The 17,260-nt window shown below is 41.0% G+C and overlaps 1 protein-coding gene across 10 annotated transcripts in view; it reads right to left on the bottom strand.

Annotated features, from left to right (window-relative positions):
- The window catches only part of nfyc (nuclear transcription factor Y, gamma), a 29,737-nt gene that overhangs the window by 6,687 nt on the left and 5,790 nt on the right, over nucleotides 1-17,260 (bottom strand). For 4 of the 10 annotated variants that reach the window (XM_047384240.1, XM_047384248.1, XM_047384243.1 and 1 more), the window contains exons 2-6: nucleotides 8,528-8,637; nucleotides 8,342-8,413; nucleotides 6,112-6,225; nucleotides 4,100-4,195; nucleotides 2,494-2,670 (exon numbers count right to left, since the gene is read on the bottom strand). In XM_047384240.1, coding sequence (XP_047240196.1) covers nucleotides 2,494-2,670; nucleotides 4,100-4,195; nucleotides 6,112-6,225; nucleotides 8,342-8,413; nucleotides 8,528-8,626 — 558 coding nt within the window. In that variant the 5' untranslated portion in view covers nucleotides 8,627-8,637. Of the gene's footprint in view, nucleotides 1-2,493; nucleotides 2,671-4,099; nucleotides 4,196-6,111; nucleotides 6,226-8,341; nucleotides 8,414-8,527; nucleotides 8,638-16,607; nucleotides 17,130-17,260 lie in introns of those variants that run through there. The other 6 variants (XM_047384244.1, XM_047384249.1, XM_047384246.1 and 3 more) reach the window with 3 other exon arrangements.

Here is a 17,260-nt window from a genome sequence, read left to right as displayed (position 1 = left end):
TGCACAGGCGTGTGCAGGAAATGGGCTACAGGTGCCGCATTCCCCAGGTCAAGCCACTTTTGAACCAGAAACAGCAGCAGAAGCGCCTGACCTGGGCTACAGAGAAGCAGCACTGGACTGTTGCTCAGTGGTCCAAAGTACTTTTTTCGGATGAAAGCAAATTCTGCATGTCATTCGGAAATCAAGGTGCCAGAGTCTGGAGGAAGACTGGGGAGAAGGAAATGCCAAAATGCCAGAAGTCCAGTGTCAAGTACCCACAGTCAGTGATGGTCTGGGGTGCCGTGTCAGCTGCTGGTGTTGGTCCACTGTGTTTTATCAAGGGCAGGGTCAATGCAGCTAGCTATCAGGAGATTTTGGAGCACTTCATGCTTCCATCTGCTGAAAAGCTTTATGGAGATGAAGATTTCATTTTTCAGCACGACCTGGCACCTGCTCACAGTGCCAAAACCACTGGTAAATGGTTTACTGACCATGGTATCACTGTGCTCAATTGGCCTGCCAACTCTCCTGACCTGAACCCCATAGAGAATCTGTGGGATATTGTGAAGAGAACGTTGAGAGACTCAAGACCCAACACTCTGGATGAGCTAAAGGCCGCTATCGAAGCATCCTGGGCCTCCATAAGACCTCAGCAGTGCCACAGGCTGATTGCCTCCATGCCACGCCGCATTGAAGCAGTCATTTCTGCAAAGGATTCCTGACCAAGTATTGAGTGCATAACTGTACATGATTATTTGAAGGTTGACGTTTTTTGTATTAAAAACACTTTTCTTTTATTGGTCGGATGAAATATGCTAATTTTGTGAGATAGGAATTTTGGGTTTTCATGAGCTGTATGCCAAAATCATCCGTATTAAGACAATAAAAGACCTGAAATATTTCAGTTAGTGTGCAATGAATCTAAAATATATGAATGTTAAATTTTCATCATTACATTATGGAAAATAATTAACTTTATCACAATATGCTAATATTTTGAGAAGGACCTGTATATAACACACAGAGACCAAACTAGAGAGAAACAGTACAAAGCAGAAAAAGTGGCAGGAAATGAATAATTAGAGAAACAACTGGATGACTGATAAATTATCCTGTCGGGTGGCCAGGGCAATAGCCTGAGGAATGTATACTTGCCAATAGCCTGTGAGAGGCTGGATATGCATTTATTAAGCTTAGAGACAAGAAACAAACAGTTTTTGAAGTCTCTGAGCTGGTTTTTAAAGAACTTATTAAAATGAGGCGCATGGTTTAAACTGAGAAGAGCTGGTGTGACCTAGGAACTGGGTTAATGTTCACCAGTTGTGCAGCCTTTTAGGTAAAGGTATGATAAAGAGTTTTCTGAAGAGGACTTTGGTTAGAGGTAGCTCATGTATCTGCTTTCTGCTGGTTTTTTAGTTTGGGGGGGGGGGCAGGTTCAAAATAAAAGTAAAAATCACTGAGACATTAACAGTGCCTTGCAAGAGCAGTTATAACCTTTAACCTTCTACTCATTTTGTCAAGTTACAGCTACACGTATTGGTTTATTTCATTAGGATTTTATCTGATGGGCCAAACTGGGAAGTGGAGGGAAACCGGTTTTCAAAGATGCATTTGTATTCAGCCTCCTTGCATCTGATACCCTTAAATAAAAGCCAGTGCAAACAACTATTAGTTATGTAGGCACAAACATGGCCTTTAAAGGAAAGGCCCAATAAATTAAGATAATGACAAACATCGAAATTCCCTTTGGGATTAATAAAGTATTGCTGAATTGAACTGAATAAAGCCATAGGTCTTGTTTTGAGTTTGCCACGCTGGGGACACGGCAAACATGTGGAAGGTTCTCTGGTCAGATGAGCCGACTGGAACGAAAAGCTGTTAGAGGTTGCAAAAGAGTTTAGACTGGGGCAAATGTTCAACTTCAGGCTGGAGACAAACTAAACATACAGACAGAGCTACAATAAACATATCTACATCAAAGCAAATTCTAGTGTTAAAATGGCCCAGTCAAAGTATGGACATAGATCCAATTGAGAAACTATGGTAAGACTTAAAAAAAGGGTTTTCAGAAGCCCTCGTTATCCAATCTGACTGAGCTTGAGCTATTTAGCAAGGAAAAATAGGCAAACAGTTCAGCCTCTAGCTATGCAAATCTGGTAGTCATGCTTTACCTCATAAAACCTGCAGGAGTAAAGTGAAAGCAAAAAGGTGGTTATACAAAGTATTGACTCAGAGGGGCTGAATATAAATGCATGCCATACTTTTGCAGATTTTTATGAGTAAAAAATCATGTCTCTGCCACTTCACCGCTATGCTCCACTTTGTGTTGGTTTATTACAGAAAAATCCCAATAAATTACTTTTAACATTTGTTGTCGTTACATGACAAATGGTGGAAAGGTTTGCGGGGATCTGTACGTGGACACCAGATCCACACACTGTTGGATATTTTTCTACATGGAAGAGTGTGTGACCAATCCTGCACAGAGCTCTGAAAACATGGACTCGAATGTACCTGTCCTTGCTGAGGCTGTGTGATTATAATCTGTCCGGGCTGGATGGTCGTGGCTGTCTGTGCACCGGCCTGCTGACCCTGCTGCGTGCCTTGCACCTGCACGGCTCCAGGCTGTTGAGCCAAGGTGAAGTAGTACTGCACCGGCTCTGCAGGAGCCACTGACTGACGCATCTCCTCCTGTAGGTGCAGAAACACACACGCACGTATTGAATCAGTCTACTACATCTCCATAAATTATTTTCGCAAGTGTAATGTTAGAGTGGAGCAGGGCTGATAAATAACTGATGGGATGTAGAGTAACATAATCTGGAAGTTAGACGCAGCAGGTTAGGTTCTTGCCCACATGGCGGCTTGAAACGTTTATTACAGTTATCAATGATTAATAAATAAATTGACCTGTACCGCCCTGTTTTATAAGCAGGGCTTCGTCAGGATGATGCTTCTCCACCCCCAGAAGTGTAAACATCCCTCTCCCAGCTCCATGACAACACAGCTGAGAGTGTAGGATGTTTACATGCCTGGAGACAGTCCACTTAACAAATTTTAATATCTCACTTTTCCATCTGGCACACTAGGTTGAGATACAGCCCATCATTTGCCTGCTTCAACATGATATGTCCTTAGATCCTGTAACATACGCTGGAATGAACCAGGTAACAAACAGATTATGTTACATTCAACACCCTATGAACCACTCAGTTGTCTAAGTTAGTTTTATTTTTGGAGATACTGTTGGCAGTTTGTGGCAAAAAGAAGCTGCAAACATCCGACTGAAAGCTCTCGCTGTCGACACCCAGCTTCCAGTCAAGGATGTTTACAGCACCGTGGTGCCAACACAGAAAAGGGTGAGATGGTCGCTCAAGTGCCTGGCTCATCTGTATGTGACTGTATAATTAGCAGGTGGATCCGGTTTATGGTTGATTGCATAACTGACACAACTGAGATCTTATCTGTATTACTAGAGCATCTCTAATCTGCATAAAAATAGCATGGAGAAAATAACAGACATCCCAAATTTCCACACTTTATCGCCTGTTTATGAAGTTGATCATCGTTTGCACTGCTACCCATGCTGTTACTACTGTCTTTTCTAATTCTCACTGTGTTAGGTTGGATGCCTCTAGAAGACCGGCTGATGATGGGATTCTGGCGATTTCAGATTTACCGGGCCTCACCGGTGACTAGATGGTATGAAGCTCAACAATCGGATCTCCCCTTTATCCTCATTGTTTCTATTTTTAATCTGCTTCTGTTTTGTTATGTATGAATTTAGTAGATTAGTAAATGAGTAAAAACACTCTTAAGGGAAAAAGAAATTAATTGGTCGCAGAAGCATTTAATAGGAATTGGTCCCAAATGATGTACCACACAAAAAGTAACCTGCTGTGTTTTTTTCAGAAAGACCAAAAGACAAGATGATGCTTTCTAAATATTTCTATACTCTTTTATAAAACATGACTGTCTGCTTATTTATAGTTTAATAAGGACAGGGCACAATTCTGAGTTCAGTTGTGTGTGACGACTCAATGTGGTGCGTCTTATGAAAAACCCTGTTTCCCTTGTGACTGCGTAGCGACAACACCAACAGCAGAGTGCGTATTCCTACCTGTCGTTTAGGAGGCTTTAGGTCGTCCCGGGGCACAATGTCAATCAGGAAGTCAAACTGGTCAAACTTTGTTATCGCCATAGCGATGTCATTCCGCTGGAAAAACAAGAGACACAGAAGGTCGGGCTTAATTATCCTAAACCATATCCTAAATATGGTACTCCTATATATAAACATGCCTCATAGTCCGAGTTCATCACTCCCAAAATAACACAGTAGTTTTCAGCAGCGGCGAAATGGCTGTTTGCTTTAATAACGGAGGTAAAAGAAGTGCAAACTTAAGGTCAAATGCAATTTTATTTATTTATATTACTAGTTTATTAATAATTAGTAAAATTTAAGGAAAAAATGTGCTCGTTAAAAGCTTCAATTAGTAAGTGTTGGTCGTAATTTTCGCACACTTCAACAGCAAAAAGAATGCAGTTTGGGTCTGAAATGTTTGACGAATAAACATAATTTAAAAAATATTACATCCCATTGTTGGAATAATTTTCTGATAACACCAGTGTTTAATGTAGATAAAAACAAGTAAGTGAGAATAAATACAAAAATCAAATGTATAACTACTGTTAGCCTAGATCAGTGAGAAGAACATTCAACTTTTTCTGAATAAAGGCCAACCAGTCACTATAACACCTCTGCCAGAAATGTGTCCGAGATAACCAGGAAAGAACAGGAATGACATTTTCCTCCCGGGCTCATGCTCTGCTTCTGTACCCTTTAGTACATCCACAGTGGTGTGGATGTGGAATTTTCCACAGGATATTGGCTGTCAGGACCCCCCCTTTGTGGCCTTCCTTGTAATACAGGCTATTTATAGTACCTTGATTAATATCTGGTAACATCAGGCCACATTTACACTTGCTCTATTGATGAGTGTTGTTATGGTGACCCAGTTGGCGTGATCTCTCCGCACACGAGGAATCTGCATATGTGTGAGTAAATGAAGGACACTGCTTTTTCCTCAGTTAAACCAATGAAAAGTAACAGGTTCTACCCAGGTGATGTCTCATATTAATTGCACAATTATAAAGTGAAAGGGGAAAAACATTGCAGGGTTTTAAAAATATTTTAACAAAAAAATCAGAAAAATGAAGTGTGGTGTGGATTTGCATTTACCCTGTCTGAATTAATATAACCATCTTTTACTGCAATAAACAGCTGCAAGTGTTTTGTGGGAATTTATTTACCATATTTCCATATCTAGAGACAAACATACTTGCTACCTGGTCTGCAAAACACCTCAAGCTTGGAGACTTGATGAACATTTTCTGTAAACATCAATTCCCAGGTTGGATTTAGGACTGGACTTTGACTAGGCCAGTCTTATACATGCATATGCTTTGATTTAAAACCGTGGCTCTGGTTTGTTTAATGCTGTGCTGTTGAAAGAAGAACCTCCGCCCCCAGTCTCAGGTATTTTGCAGCCTCTGACAGGCCTTGTCGAGTATTACGTTTTCTACCACACACAGGGATTTTTGTTGTAGGCCAAAAAGTTTAACTTTGGTCTTATCCGGCCAAAGCCCATTTTCTTATCTGGCCGACTTATTGGCTTTCTTTTAATAACGAAGTTCACACGAAACTTCTCAGATTTATATTTTTAACTTTGGAAATACCACGCATTATTTTCCCATCACTTCACAATTAACTCTTCCCTCTTTGGTATGTTCTTTTTCCTCATGTATTCTTATTATAAAGTTTTCGTAGAGCAGACCAGGACAAACAGCAGCAGTAAAAATAGGTTTCCATCTCTGTGCTTTTAATATCAATGGAGGAAGAAAGAACTTAACAGAGACATAGTCCTCAAGGGGGAGTTGGTAAGGAGCTTATAACAGGGACACAGACAAAGGCATTTAGTGAACAGAAGGCGACAAACAGAAAAGATCTTTAAGCCCTGAAAGGTTATAAAGGTAGTCGAAAAAGTTAGTTGGTTTCTAAGACTCAAACATCACAGAGGAAGAGAAAGTGAAAACAGGACAGCAGACGCCATGCCAGTCAGATGTCCCTCTGACCTGTAGTGTACGTCTCTTGTTGTCCTCGGTGTGGATCCACGCTCTCAGGGTGAGCTCAGTGATAAAGATCTGAGCGGCTTTGGCAAACAACACCGGAGCTTCGGCGCTGATCATCTGCAGAGAGGACAGTGTCACACCTGACTAAACACACCTGTACACAGTAACACGAACAGCCCTGGCTTAAGTCTGAAATATCAAATCCACAGATAATCAACACTATGGCATATTATTTATGCTAAATTATAGGATTCTCTACAGAAGAACTAAAGGAAAGGTGTCAATAACAGAACCTTTATGCACTCTCATTAAAGCTGTGATATATTTTCTAACGGACTCTGTCTTATTAAAAACGCATTTATTTCATTCGAGTAAGTCAGTAAAATCAAGCTTTAATTGCCATTGAAATAAAGTCTAAATGTACATCATGTGCTATATTAAACACACACCCTGAATAAATGCAGTAAAAGCTGCTGTATCAGAACAGATGGAAGGGTCTCTCCCAGATATGTTAGTGATCTGCTGATCTCTTTACTGCTTTAAGCTCCTGCTTTACTAAAAGGATAGGACGGCACTCTTGACACGGCACATTTAAAGCACACGCATGTTTTCTAAGCTTCCTGCAGGAGGCCAAACCCGTTGTTATGGGAGCCAAAATATTCATACCTTCATGAGCCAAGACAGAATATGGCTGAATATGTCAGGAGAAAAGTAAAGTCTCTTTGGGGGGATTTGTCCATCACGTCCATTAAAGCCAGAGATAACCTCGGCAGATCTGAGAATTGGGTTATAGTATCAAGAGTAGTTTCCTGTAGGAACTTTTTTAGCCACTCAGAACGTTTGTCCCTTTAATGCTGCATTTTTTATAGACTTTAATTGATGCATTCATCCATTTTCTATTCCTGCTTAATCCTTGCAGGGTCATGGGAGGCTGCGTCTACCTCCAGCTGTCAATGGGTGAGGCGCATGGTACACTTAGGACAGCTCTTCTGTAGGAAAATAAATACCTGTAGCATTGCTGAGAGTAAGAATTGCAGTGAAGGTATTGAACACGATTACCCACATTTCTGGCTCTTTTATTTCTTTTTCATTACACAATATCCCCCCATTCTCCGTGAGCTTCGGTATCTCAGCCTCTAAAACATACATTAGCTGTAGTCAGAGTCCATATAAATATATTATCGGCATGGAGAGAGTGAACCTATTATATACATTATCTTACTAAATATTGTGCCCAAGAAGTGCTTTGCAATCGCAATATCGCACAAACTGAAATCGCAATGTTGGTTGGGATCTGATTATACTATGCAGTTCTTTACGCCAATCACTTAAAGTCATCTGGGGTTTTTTTTTTTAGAGGCATGCAACGTCGCAGGTGTGTTCAGCACCTTTGAAACCCATTGGACCAGTCACGCTCAAGTGCACAGAGACAACACAGACCTCCCCGGCCTTTTATCCGAAGCAGCAAAAATTCAGAATCAAATTGGCAAAGACAATCGCTTGGTCACGGCAGGGCTTAGTTTCTATAATCATATGTTGTCATGGAAAGCGAACCAAAAACACCCTGAAGGCACAACTTCAAAAAGGATCCCCATGAGTACCTTCACAAGAGAATAGACCGACAATGCAGTCCAGGGTTTAATGGGTCTATATTAGATAAGTAGTGATTGAGCTTTGCAAGGCGAAAAGTGATTTCTGATTTTTATTCTGGAAGTCTGTCAAAAAGTATGAAGGTGGGTCGGTACGATGAGCCCAGATCACAATCTGATATGCTTAACTTGTAATAAAAAAAAAAAACAGTTTTTAGATGAGCATATAAATAAATATTTTACATTTAATGTATTTTATTAATAATAATGCTCACAATATGCAATGTCATATCTGGGAAAGCTTACATGTACATACATTTACATTTTGTTTTGATTATAATCCCCCTTTCATTAATATTTTGATTAATTGGTGTATCTTTTATGATTCTATATTGTTGTTTTATTGTTTGTGTTGCTGTCCAGTTGTTTGCGATTTTTAGCTGTGAAAAGTGTTATATGAAATTACTTCGCTTAGGTCCTTAATGCTAGATTATCAGAAGGGATTAATAATAGCATTTACATAATTCATAGATTCTCTAAATCCTTGACTGAAATAAACATTTCGAAGTGTAGTAACGGTAACAGACACCTGCAAACTATGGTTATTTCCTGAAAAAAGCTCATCATTGAGGTCCTCCTGTTACCTTGACATCCTCATCCAGCTTCATGATTTTCTTGATTCGAGCCAAGGGCAGCTCCTGCACGCGGAAATCCTTCTGAGAGCACAGATAATCACTTGGTTATAACACATCTTAGAAGCGGCTGACAACATGAAATGCTTAAAGTTGATGCATGAATGTGGGCTGAACTTGTGAGAGGTTTTAACGTACTATGGTCAGGTTCCTGATCTCCTCCATGACTCGAGGCCAGAAGGACTGAAGCGTCTGCTGGGCATCGCAGGGTCCAGTTGCAAATGCATCTCCTGACATCTTCTACTTGGCTGCGTAGAGGAAAGAGGAGACAGATGTGAGCAAATAATCATTGGAGATCACAAAACAAATGCTAAGTATATGGAAAAAACAACGGTGTCAACAGGCCAAGGACATAAGATATGTCGGTCCAAACCAGACCTGAACTGCCAAGAGCTCTCCAACTATGTCTGTACATCATATCTTATCATAACCTGTAATTACAATAGACTGAAATCAAGAGAGTTGCAACAGGCTTCAAGTCTTGTGGATTTAAGATGTTGACATGATAAATGATAAAGAATCCAGGAGCAGAGCAGCTGTGCGCTCTCTGACCATCAATGGCTCTTTCAACTTTAGCACTCAACCGAAGATCCTCAACAAACACACACATTTCATGTGCAATTAAATGCAGCTTGTGACCTCAGCAGTAGGGATGATGCTAAACCTGTGATGTAAGAGTGTTTGGGGGGATAGAAATACCTCTTTATGACAAAAAGGAGCAATTTAAACAAATCCAGATGAGAGAAATTCTTGATTCAGACTCTCACATAAAGAAAGTCTTGATAAGCGTTCAGCCAGTTTGAAAGAGGACCCAGCAGGTTACTATAGTATGCCAGGAATCTGGTTTGGGAATACTGGCCTGCCTGTCTGAGCTTTTAGAGCTTAGAGGGTGTTGATCACAGACACTCTCCCCTTTTCTTCTTAACTTTAGGAAAAGACTCAGGAAAGATCCGTGGAAATGAAGAGACGAGGGTGGAGGTATTTAAGTCAAGTCAAGTTTACTTATATAGCACCTTTCAGCAACAAGGCACTCAAGAGTGTTTAAGAGAGACGATAGGTGGTTTAGAGTTTATCAGGGAGGAAAAGCGCCTTGTCAAGTTCAGTATTAACCCATCATTAAAGCCAAAGTGCCAGCAGCTTTAACTATGGAAGATGAGAGACAGGCCGGGCCACAGATGAAATGCTGAACAAGGAAGTGTTGTGGGTCAAATGAGACAAAAAAATGGGCCAAATCATGAGAGACACAGGGACATGACGCAACAAAGGAAAGCCTGGGCTAGGGGTGGGTGATATAACGATATTAGATCGTGAAGGATTAGAACATAACAACCTACCAGAGCAGATGGATTGTGATATTTTGTTCATTACTGTCCTGAGCTCTTGCACGGACTTAAGTGTCGTTTTCCTCCTAGTCCTGTAGCTTTTTAAATGATCTTTTGTGGAGTGGGAATAAAATGGTTCCTGCATCCAGAAGACGGTAAGCCAAAGCAGGGATATTTGAGCCGCCAATGATCAACAAGTCTTTAATATAGCAGGATGTTGGTGTTTAAAATTTTGCAGGTGAGAGTCCTGAAGATATTTTTGCCCTCACTTAATTCAGAAAGCACGAATAGTCCTCTGCCTCCAGCCCCCTAGTGGCTAGCATTGGGTTATTGCAAGTTACAGTAAGTTAGATTAAAGAGATTTATTTTGGTGAATTTAAGACAAATTACAAAAAACATACCTAAGAGCTTTATAAGTTAAATAATTTGTTAAATATAACTGTCAACTTAGGTGAATGCTTTGTACCATAGTCCAACGCTTCTACACCTTGGTTAATCAACTTTAACCTCTTACAGCATACAGTAAGGGTTATAATAGTTGCTTACACTTGGTTTTAGCCAACCCCTGAAGCTCCTGTTTTCAAGTCAAAGCCTGTTAAATGTAAACTTTCTCAAGAACAGGAGGTGGATGACATAACAAGTACCTGTCCAAACATACAGTAAACCGGTTTCAGAAGAAGAAAATATGTATTCTACTAACAAAGATGATGGAGAAAGCAATCAAAGCATGAAACTACAAATCTGAGATGGCACATCATGAAATGTAAATCTGGATGCATTTAAGAGGCCTGAAGTTGTTTTTATTAAATTTAGAAGTATTTTTAGAGATCTTGACAATGCTAAGTTAGTATTTGGCTGGACGTCTATTCAGGAGGGTCTGCTTTGACTGGTTAACTTGATACCAGCCTGGTCAACCAGTGATGCAGCACATGGTCTTCTAAAACAGGGTTATCTGGCTAAAGACACTAGGCTGGCTTCTATTTGTAGTGAACACAGCAGATTGAATTAGACGTCCTTCAAACCCAACATTTTCAGTCCTGTCCAACAAGCATGAGTGGCTCTATTCCTGGTCCAGCAAACAGGATATGATACAAAGTACACCCTTTCACACACTCAATACCCCTGGGTCTGCAGCAGCTTCTAAGCAAGAGATTAGTTTGACCTTAGTCCTACATCAGCTTCTTTCTTCGTGCTTACCTAAAAGCTGCTGTAAATATTTTACACTAATATATCACTGATTGAAAATGTCAGATCCTTGAACTGGTTGATTCCTGACAGGAAAGATGAGTCTCTCTGGCAGTTGTACAGGTTACTGAATAATACAGAAGAAGCGCTGCTGCATCCCGCTCTTTCGTTCAGTTTTTCAACGAACAGTAGCCTAAATCAATAAGACAGAATGGCGGGTGAGGAGGGGGAGGGTTTATATAAATCAATCGGGCCGTTTGAAGCTATGCATGCCAGGCTAGTGATTGACCTTGACAGTGTCTCCCCTTCCCTCTCTGACGCTCTAGTGTCCAGTTGCATTTCAAGGTTGATTGAAGACCTGCAGTCTCCAGAACAATCCCAGCATTCCACGGGACAAGGAGGAGTAATGGTAATTGTAGTTTTTTAGGTTTTTTTGGCCATCATGCTCACAACAGATGAACTGACGGACTTCCAAAGGTTCTTTTGAATGTTCTCAGTTCTTTGCAACACGAACAGAGTTATTTGGTTTTTCTGCTTTACACCACCTGTATCAGCACTCGATCCTGTGATAATGCAAAACAAGACAATCTTATGTTACTGCACATGTACGGGCTTGTCAGCTTGTGTGGCTTTCTCCAGCTGGTAGCCCGATAAGGAACAATAATTAGGCTACTTGTTTAAACGTTAAAGACGACCATCAGGCTGCTAACAATGATAACGCTGTGCCTCTAAACACACGTCTCCCCAGCTCTTTATTCTGCTCTCTTACGGCACTTTAATCTGCATGTACTCTAAAGCCTTAGTTTAAAAACATAAAGAGTAGAAGAGGAATTTAAAAGCACTTAGAAGCGCCCCCCCCCCACCTTCCTCTAACCATATAACCTTCAATATAAATATACAACCAAACACTAACCACAGCGACAGGGTGGCGAGGGGGAGGGTGGGCAGTCGAATCGACGTGAGAGCGAGATGAGCGGAGCTAGGTATCAACATGCCCTTTTGGCATTTAGCTTTTCTTGTTAGTTTGTTCTTCCCACATTAAACAATTAACATAATTTTGAAAGGCTTTGCAACAATGGAAAGTTTGTGTGGGAGCCTGTTAGGGTGTCAAACACAAGTGCACCCGTAGACTCAAACAGGCTGGAGGTTGATGCAAACAACCACAGAAAGAAGAAAATAAAAATTATTTCCAGTGACTTTTTAAGCACTTCAAGTTCCTGTTGTTTATGATTTTGTTACCAAAGTAGAGGTGCATCAATCAGATTTTCCTTCCAAGTACAGATTTCTGAGTTTCTTAGAAGTCTGGGCTGCTGAATCACATTTTAAGGACTTTAACAAATAAAAGTGAAAGCATGTCTTCCCCATGTGCATTTCAATAGGTGAGATGCTAAAGACTAGGAAGTAATAAAATAACTTGGCAAAAAAAAAAAAAACTTCAAGTTAATCGTAACATATAGTTTTGCAATATTCAACAATATCACAATAACATGTTTCCCTCGTGTCATGGAACATTAATTTTAATGAACTGTGAGAAATGTTTTTTTTGGTTTTTCAGTATCCGATCTACAGAGCACATAGAAGAGCTTATAGAGGAATCTGGCCGATTGATGAATCGCTAGCATTACTTAGATGGAAGCTTGCATTACAGAAATGATAAAGCTTGTTAATTATGGTTGCTCCTTTATGTTGCCACTCAAAATCACCTCTACTAGAAGATTTCAGCACATTCAGCTTATTTTAAACTTCTCAGTCCAGAAGAGACTGCATTACTCCACTGTACTGTATTCTGACAAACGTATATGTGCTGCTTTGTTCCAAGCTGCTACTCGATGCTATATTAGGACAGAAAATGCTGAACTCTTCCCTGCAGTGCTGTTGTCCTTCCGCAGGTCACAGGGACAGAAAAAAGATGGTGTTTAGTTTCCTGAAAAACACAGCTCGGTGTGTGAGATCCTGAGTGCAGACCGTTTTTGTCGAAACAAACTTTGACCAACGCAGCAACTTGCTCTTCCTCCTCTGTGTCTTCCAGATCTTTACTCCTGTTTCTTCTCTGGTGTGTCTCGCCCCGCAGCTAAGTGTACCTCGCTTCCGCCATCCTATTTTGTTTCACCTCCAATTCTCTCAAAGAAAGTCAATGCTGCTCTTCTTGCAGTAGCTGAATCAGCACTAATGTTGGTCTAATCTCTCTTTTTGCTCTCGCGTTCTAGAACGTCACTTTAAGAAGCCTCTCCTGACGGCAGCACTTCAACTAAGACGTCTCACTGCATTCATGAAGCATTTATGCCTCGTCTAAAACCTCATAAGACCCTTGGTTAGGCAGAGAAAGCAGGAAACAAATAAACAAGCTTGGCTACTTTTAAAGAGAAAATGAATAAGAGAAAATAATAAAAATACAAACTTTTGTTTTGCATTAGATTATGCAAAGTTTCAATACTAATTTGACTTAGAAACCGTTTGATTTTCCCCAGGTAGAATGTTCTGCATTTAACTTCTCCTTGATGCATGATGACAAACAAATTGGAGGCCTACTTAAGGATAAAGTTGGCGCCTCCATATGGGCTGGCATGAGCTTCTCACTGTGTAATAACCCTGGTATTACAGTATAAAAGTTTTTACACACAAAAAGTCTTCTTTCAGTCAATTTGCTGAGCAATGTGCAGCAACAAGCGGGGGAGGGTCAGCACTGGCTTACTCTGCGCTCCACAAGGTCACTTGGGCACTTTCTCTCGTACCTTGTTATGATTTGAAACTATATCAAAAAGTATAATGGAAGATTTTAGCAGTTTTAAAACTTGAACTTTTTTAATCTAATAAGTCCACTGTCCAACCTTGAGGTCAGAATTGAATACATTTCAGATCCTGATAAATATCTGATCATTTTTACACAATAAACGCCTGGAACTGACAAAGGAGTCCTTCCTTTTTTATGTATAAGATTTTCAAAAGAGCCATGCACCAATCAGGATCTACCTGGCTAACACCAGCTTTTGATTTGTTCATTTTAATTTTTACTTTTCATTTCAAGAATATGAACGAAAAATTCAGACATTTTTCTTACTTTTTCCTGCCGATTCCTGAGCAGGGGCAATCAAGGAAAAATCGAAGTCTCCATTTGATTGCCTGGTGCATCTCTAGTATCATTAAATTTTCTCAGAGTAATACTTTTATCTAAGCCCTGCCCGGTTTCTCTTCTTGGAAAGTAAAGTGATCAAACACAAGTAATCAAAGAGTAAATACAAAGCACACACATGAACAGAGCGGTGCCATTTCACTGTAAATGATTAAATCACTTGAAAGACATTTCTCTCTAATGTGACACCACTTCCAGCAGGATTACTGCTCTGCCGACACGTCTTGAGCAAGAGGTCAAATCCCAACAATCCGATGTGTAAAACTGTCAGTGATGAGTTTAGAAGGACAGTTTATAAAAAGTTGAAGTTTTACCTAACTTCCCAACCAGACTTCAACTCTGATTTATGTCACTGTTTAGCAGAGAAATTGCCTAATGTTTTATAAGACAGTTTTACTCTGATGAATGAAACACAGTGTAAATATTGAGTGTCACTCTGACATTTATTTTGAAGCATAGCCCTGAATAAAAGAGGGTTGTACATGCAAACTGTGAACTATTAAAGCACTTACACTTATGTCCCCCTCATCACAAACAGCACACAGAAGCAACCTGGCATGGGTACGACATGCAGGGTAAATAATCTACCCGATCAAAAAACAAAACGTTTCCACCCAGGAATTACAAATTAACAACTCAGACACTCTCCTTGTTTTGTTTTTTTTTTTTTTTTGCATATGTTGGTACAAATGTTTGTATACTGCAAAGAACGAGGAGTTGGGGTTTTAATGATGAACACCCTCACTGCTCATCAACCTGATCCCGTTGCCCTGTCCAGATCAAACTAGCTGACCGAATGGCCCTGCAAACTTTGCCCTGGGTTCTGCTTCGAGCGAACTCCAGGAAGTGCTAGTCAGTGATCTCCCAAGGTCATTCAAGAGAGGAGCGAGAGAAACCAGAGAGGGAGGAGGGAGAAAAGGGAGATGAAATGGAGAAAGGGAGGGAGGGTGGGGGGCTGAAAAAGGACTGGTTATTCCAACTTTCACTGCAGCAGCTAAGTGACCCCAGCGGTTCTGGCTTTACACTTTCAAAGAAGCTTAATAAAAACGTTGCATACCACACGCATTAGCTGTGTTTGGCATTTCCCTTTGAATTTTACTACTTCTCCAGTTTCTCCACATGTCTGTCTCTTGTTTGCAGACAGAGATACTGCAGGAGTAAGTCTCACATTCCTGTGACCTTCATCCAATGCTAGGCATGGTCTCTGGCATCAAGGAATGCAGGGCTAAAGGTACCTGCATGCAAAAAACCCACACACCATCTTTAGTGATAGTATACACATGGACACAAAACAATATAGACAAGGGCAAAAGAGTAAGGGTGTAGCGGCTGTGGTCATGTTAATTACAACATGAAGGCCGGTTCATTGACGAGGAGTGTTTGGTTTATTTTTCTACTCACTCTAGGCCTGTAGTTCGGCGTAGGGCTACAAATGTAGAAATCTCATTCAGACAGCAGCCAACCCTGGGATTTAGCAACAAGGGCTTCAACGTAAGAGTTATTTTTAGTCTCCCTCTCTCAATCTCTTACTTCCCCCCCCCCCAACAGGACTCAGTTTTGTCAAAAGCACCAATGGGAACTTTGAATCTGGGAGCACAAGAGGAGGAAAGAAAAAGTCAGAAGCAAGTGAGAGAAGACACATCCTCTGAAGACTCCATCAAAAAGGATCAGATCAAACTATTTGCCCGCTTTGCCCCTGAAGCTGACAGGCTGACAGTCTGTCCCATCTGTGTGTCTGACACTGTCGGGAGGGGGCCCGGGGGGTCCTGAGGTCACTACAACCAGCTGCTCCTCCACCCCCAGGGACCCATCATTTAAAGTAGAGTTTTGCCAATCAATTGATAGATCACAATTGGCCGATTTCCCTTAAGTACGAAGTAAAAATGCATCTGATTGCATTTTTTTGAGTTTAATAAAATTAAATCTGACAAAAGTAAAAGGTTTGAAAAATGATCTATGATGCATAAATCCCTGTAATTCCCTATTTTTGTGTAGGGTTCATAACTCCTACTGGATGGCCCAGAACAGTCGGAGAATCTCTAATTTAAAGCAAATCTCCTCTCCTTGGAGATGCAAGGTCAGGGTAAAAAACAAGGCAGTACCTAAAGGGACTCCCATGATGTCAGCCCCAATAAGACAGTGAAGTCCATCTGAGCACCAAGTCTGATCTTGGCAGCAGCACTCATCCATTCAGTCAACATCAGAGCACAGAGTACATGTTTGTGTACACAGTGGCCCAAAGTCAAAGCAAGTGACATCCAAAAATGACAAGATTTCACTTTAACTTATTAAAATTATTTAAAGTACTCTAACCAGACATAATTTAGTGAAACCATCAGTGGTGCAAGGAATTGGCAGGTGAAGAACATGGATGAGACTCATAATAGTAATCTAGAAAATCTGGAAAGGGAGAGGGTGGGGGGCACTGAGGACAGCTGTAAAGGACAGAGACTATCTTCCCTGCAGTGATGGCGAAACAGCCTTAAGTGACACCAGATAAAGAATTTATTCAGAAACTTAAAGCAACTTCAGTTAACAGATCAATTTCCTCTCTGTAAGCATGTTAACCTATAAGACTTACCCCCGTGCCCTTCATGGAGAACAGTCTGGCCTGTTGGAGTGCAGCAGAAGAGATGGAAACAGATAGCCCTGCTCAAGTCTCCTTGAGGGTAGCAGCACTGAGCACAGAGGTTGACAGAAACACTCTCTCATGCTCCTCCACTTCCTACAGCTCCCTGATCGTATCAGCAGACAAAAGGCACTCTGGCTCCACGGGACAGCTCTGAAAAGCTCTAAACCCGGACACGGAGTAAGGAGCAAGATACCCCGCATGTCTTCTACCCCTCCCCCTTTTCTTTTACACATTGCTCCGTCTCCTTCAGCAGTCCCCAAGGTCCTTCTAAACATCTCGACCAATTCTCTTCTTACAAAGTCCTCTCAACTTGCTGACCATCTCTCTTTTCCACTGCCTTTGTTCGTGTTAATCTTCCTTACACACTTTGCTCACTGACCCGTGTGTTGGTCTTTGAGCCGACCCCCGGCTCGGTCCAGAAAAAGGACCGAGAAGAAAGCAGAAAAGCAGCACGTTAAACAGTACAGCGGCACTTCTGACACAGGCAAGAATCTCTAGCCTCCTTCCCCTTTAACATTCAACCATAATCAATCTAGCATGCTACATGACACTCAAACCCCGCCTCTAACCAATCTCCCATCTCGCTCTGCCGAATGCAGCCA

Source organism: Girardinichthys multiradiatus, chromosome 13 (genome assembly GCF_021462225.1).
Source record: "Girardinichthys multiradiatus isolate DD_20200921_A chromosome 13, DD_fGirMul_XY1, whole genome shotgun sequence".
Classification (NCBI taxonomy): Eukaryota; Metazoa; Chordata; class Actinopteri; order Cyprinodontiformes; family Goodeidae; genus Girardinichthys; species Girardinichthys multiradiatus.
The sequence above is the reverse complement of the archived record's forward strand: the minus strand, read 5'-3'. Positions and strand labels throughout refer to the sequence as shown.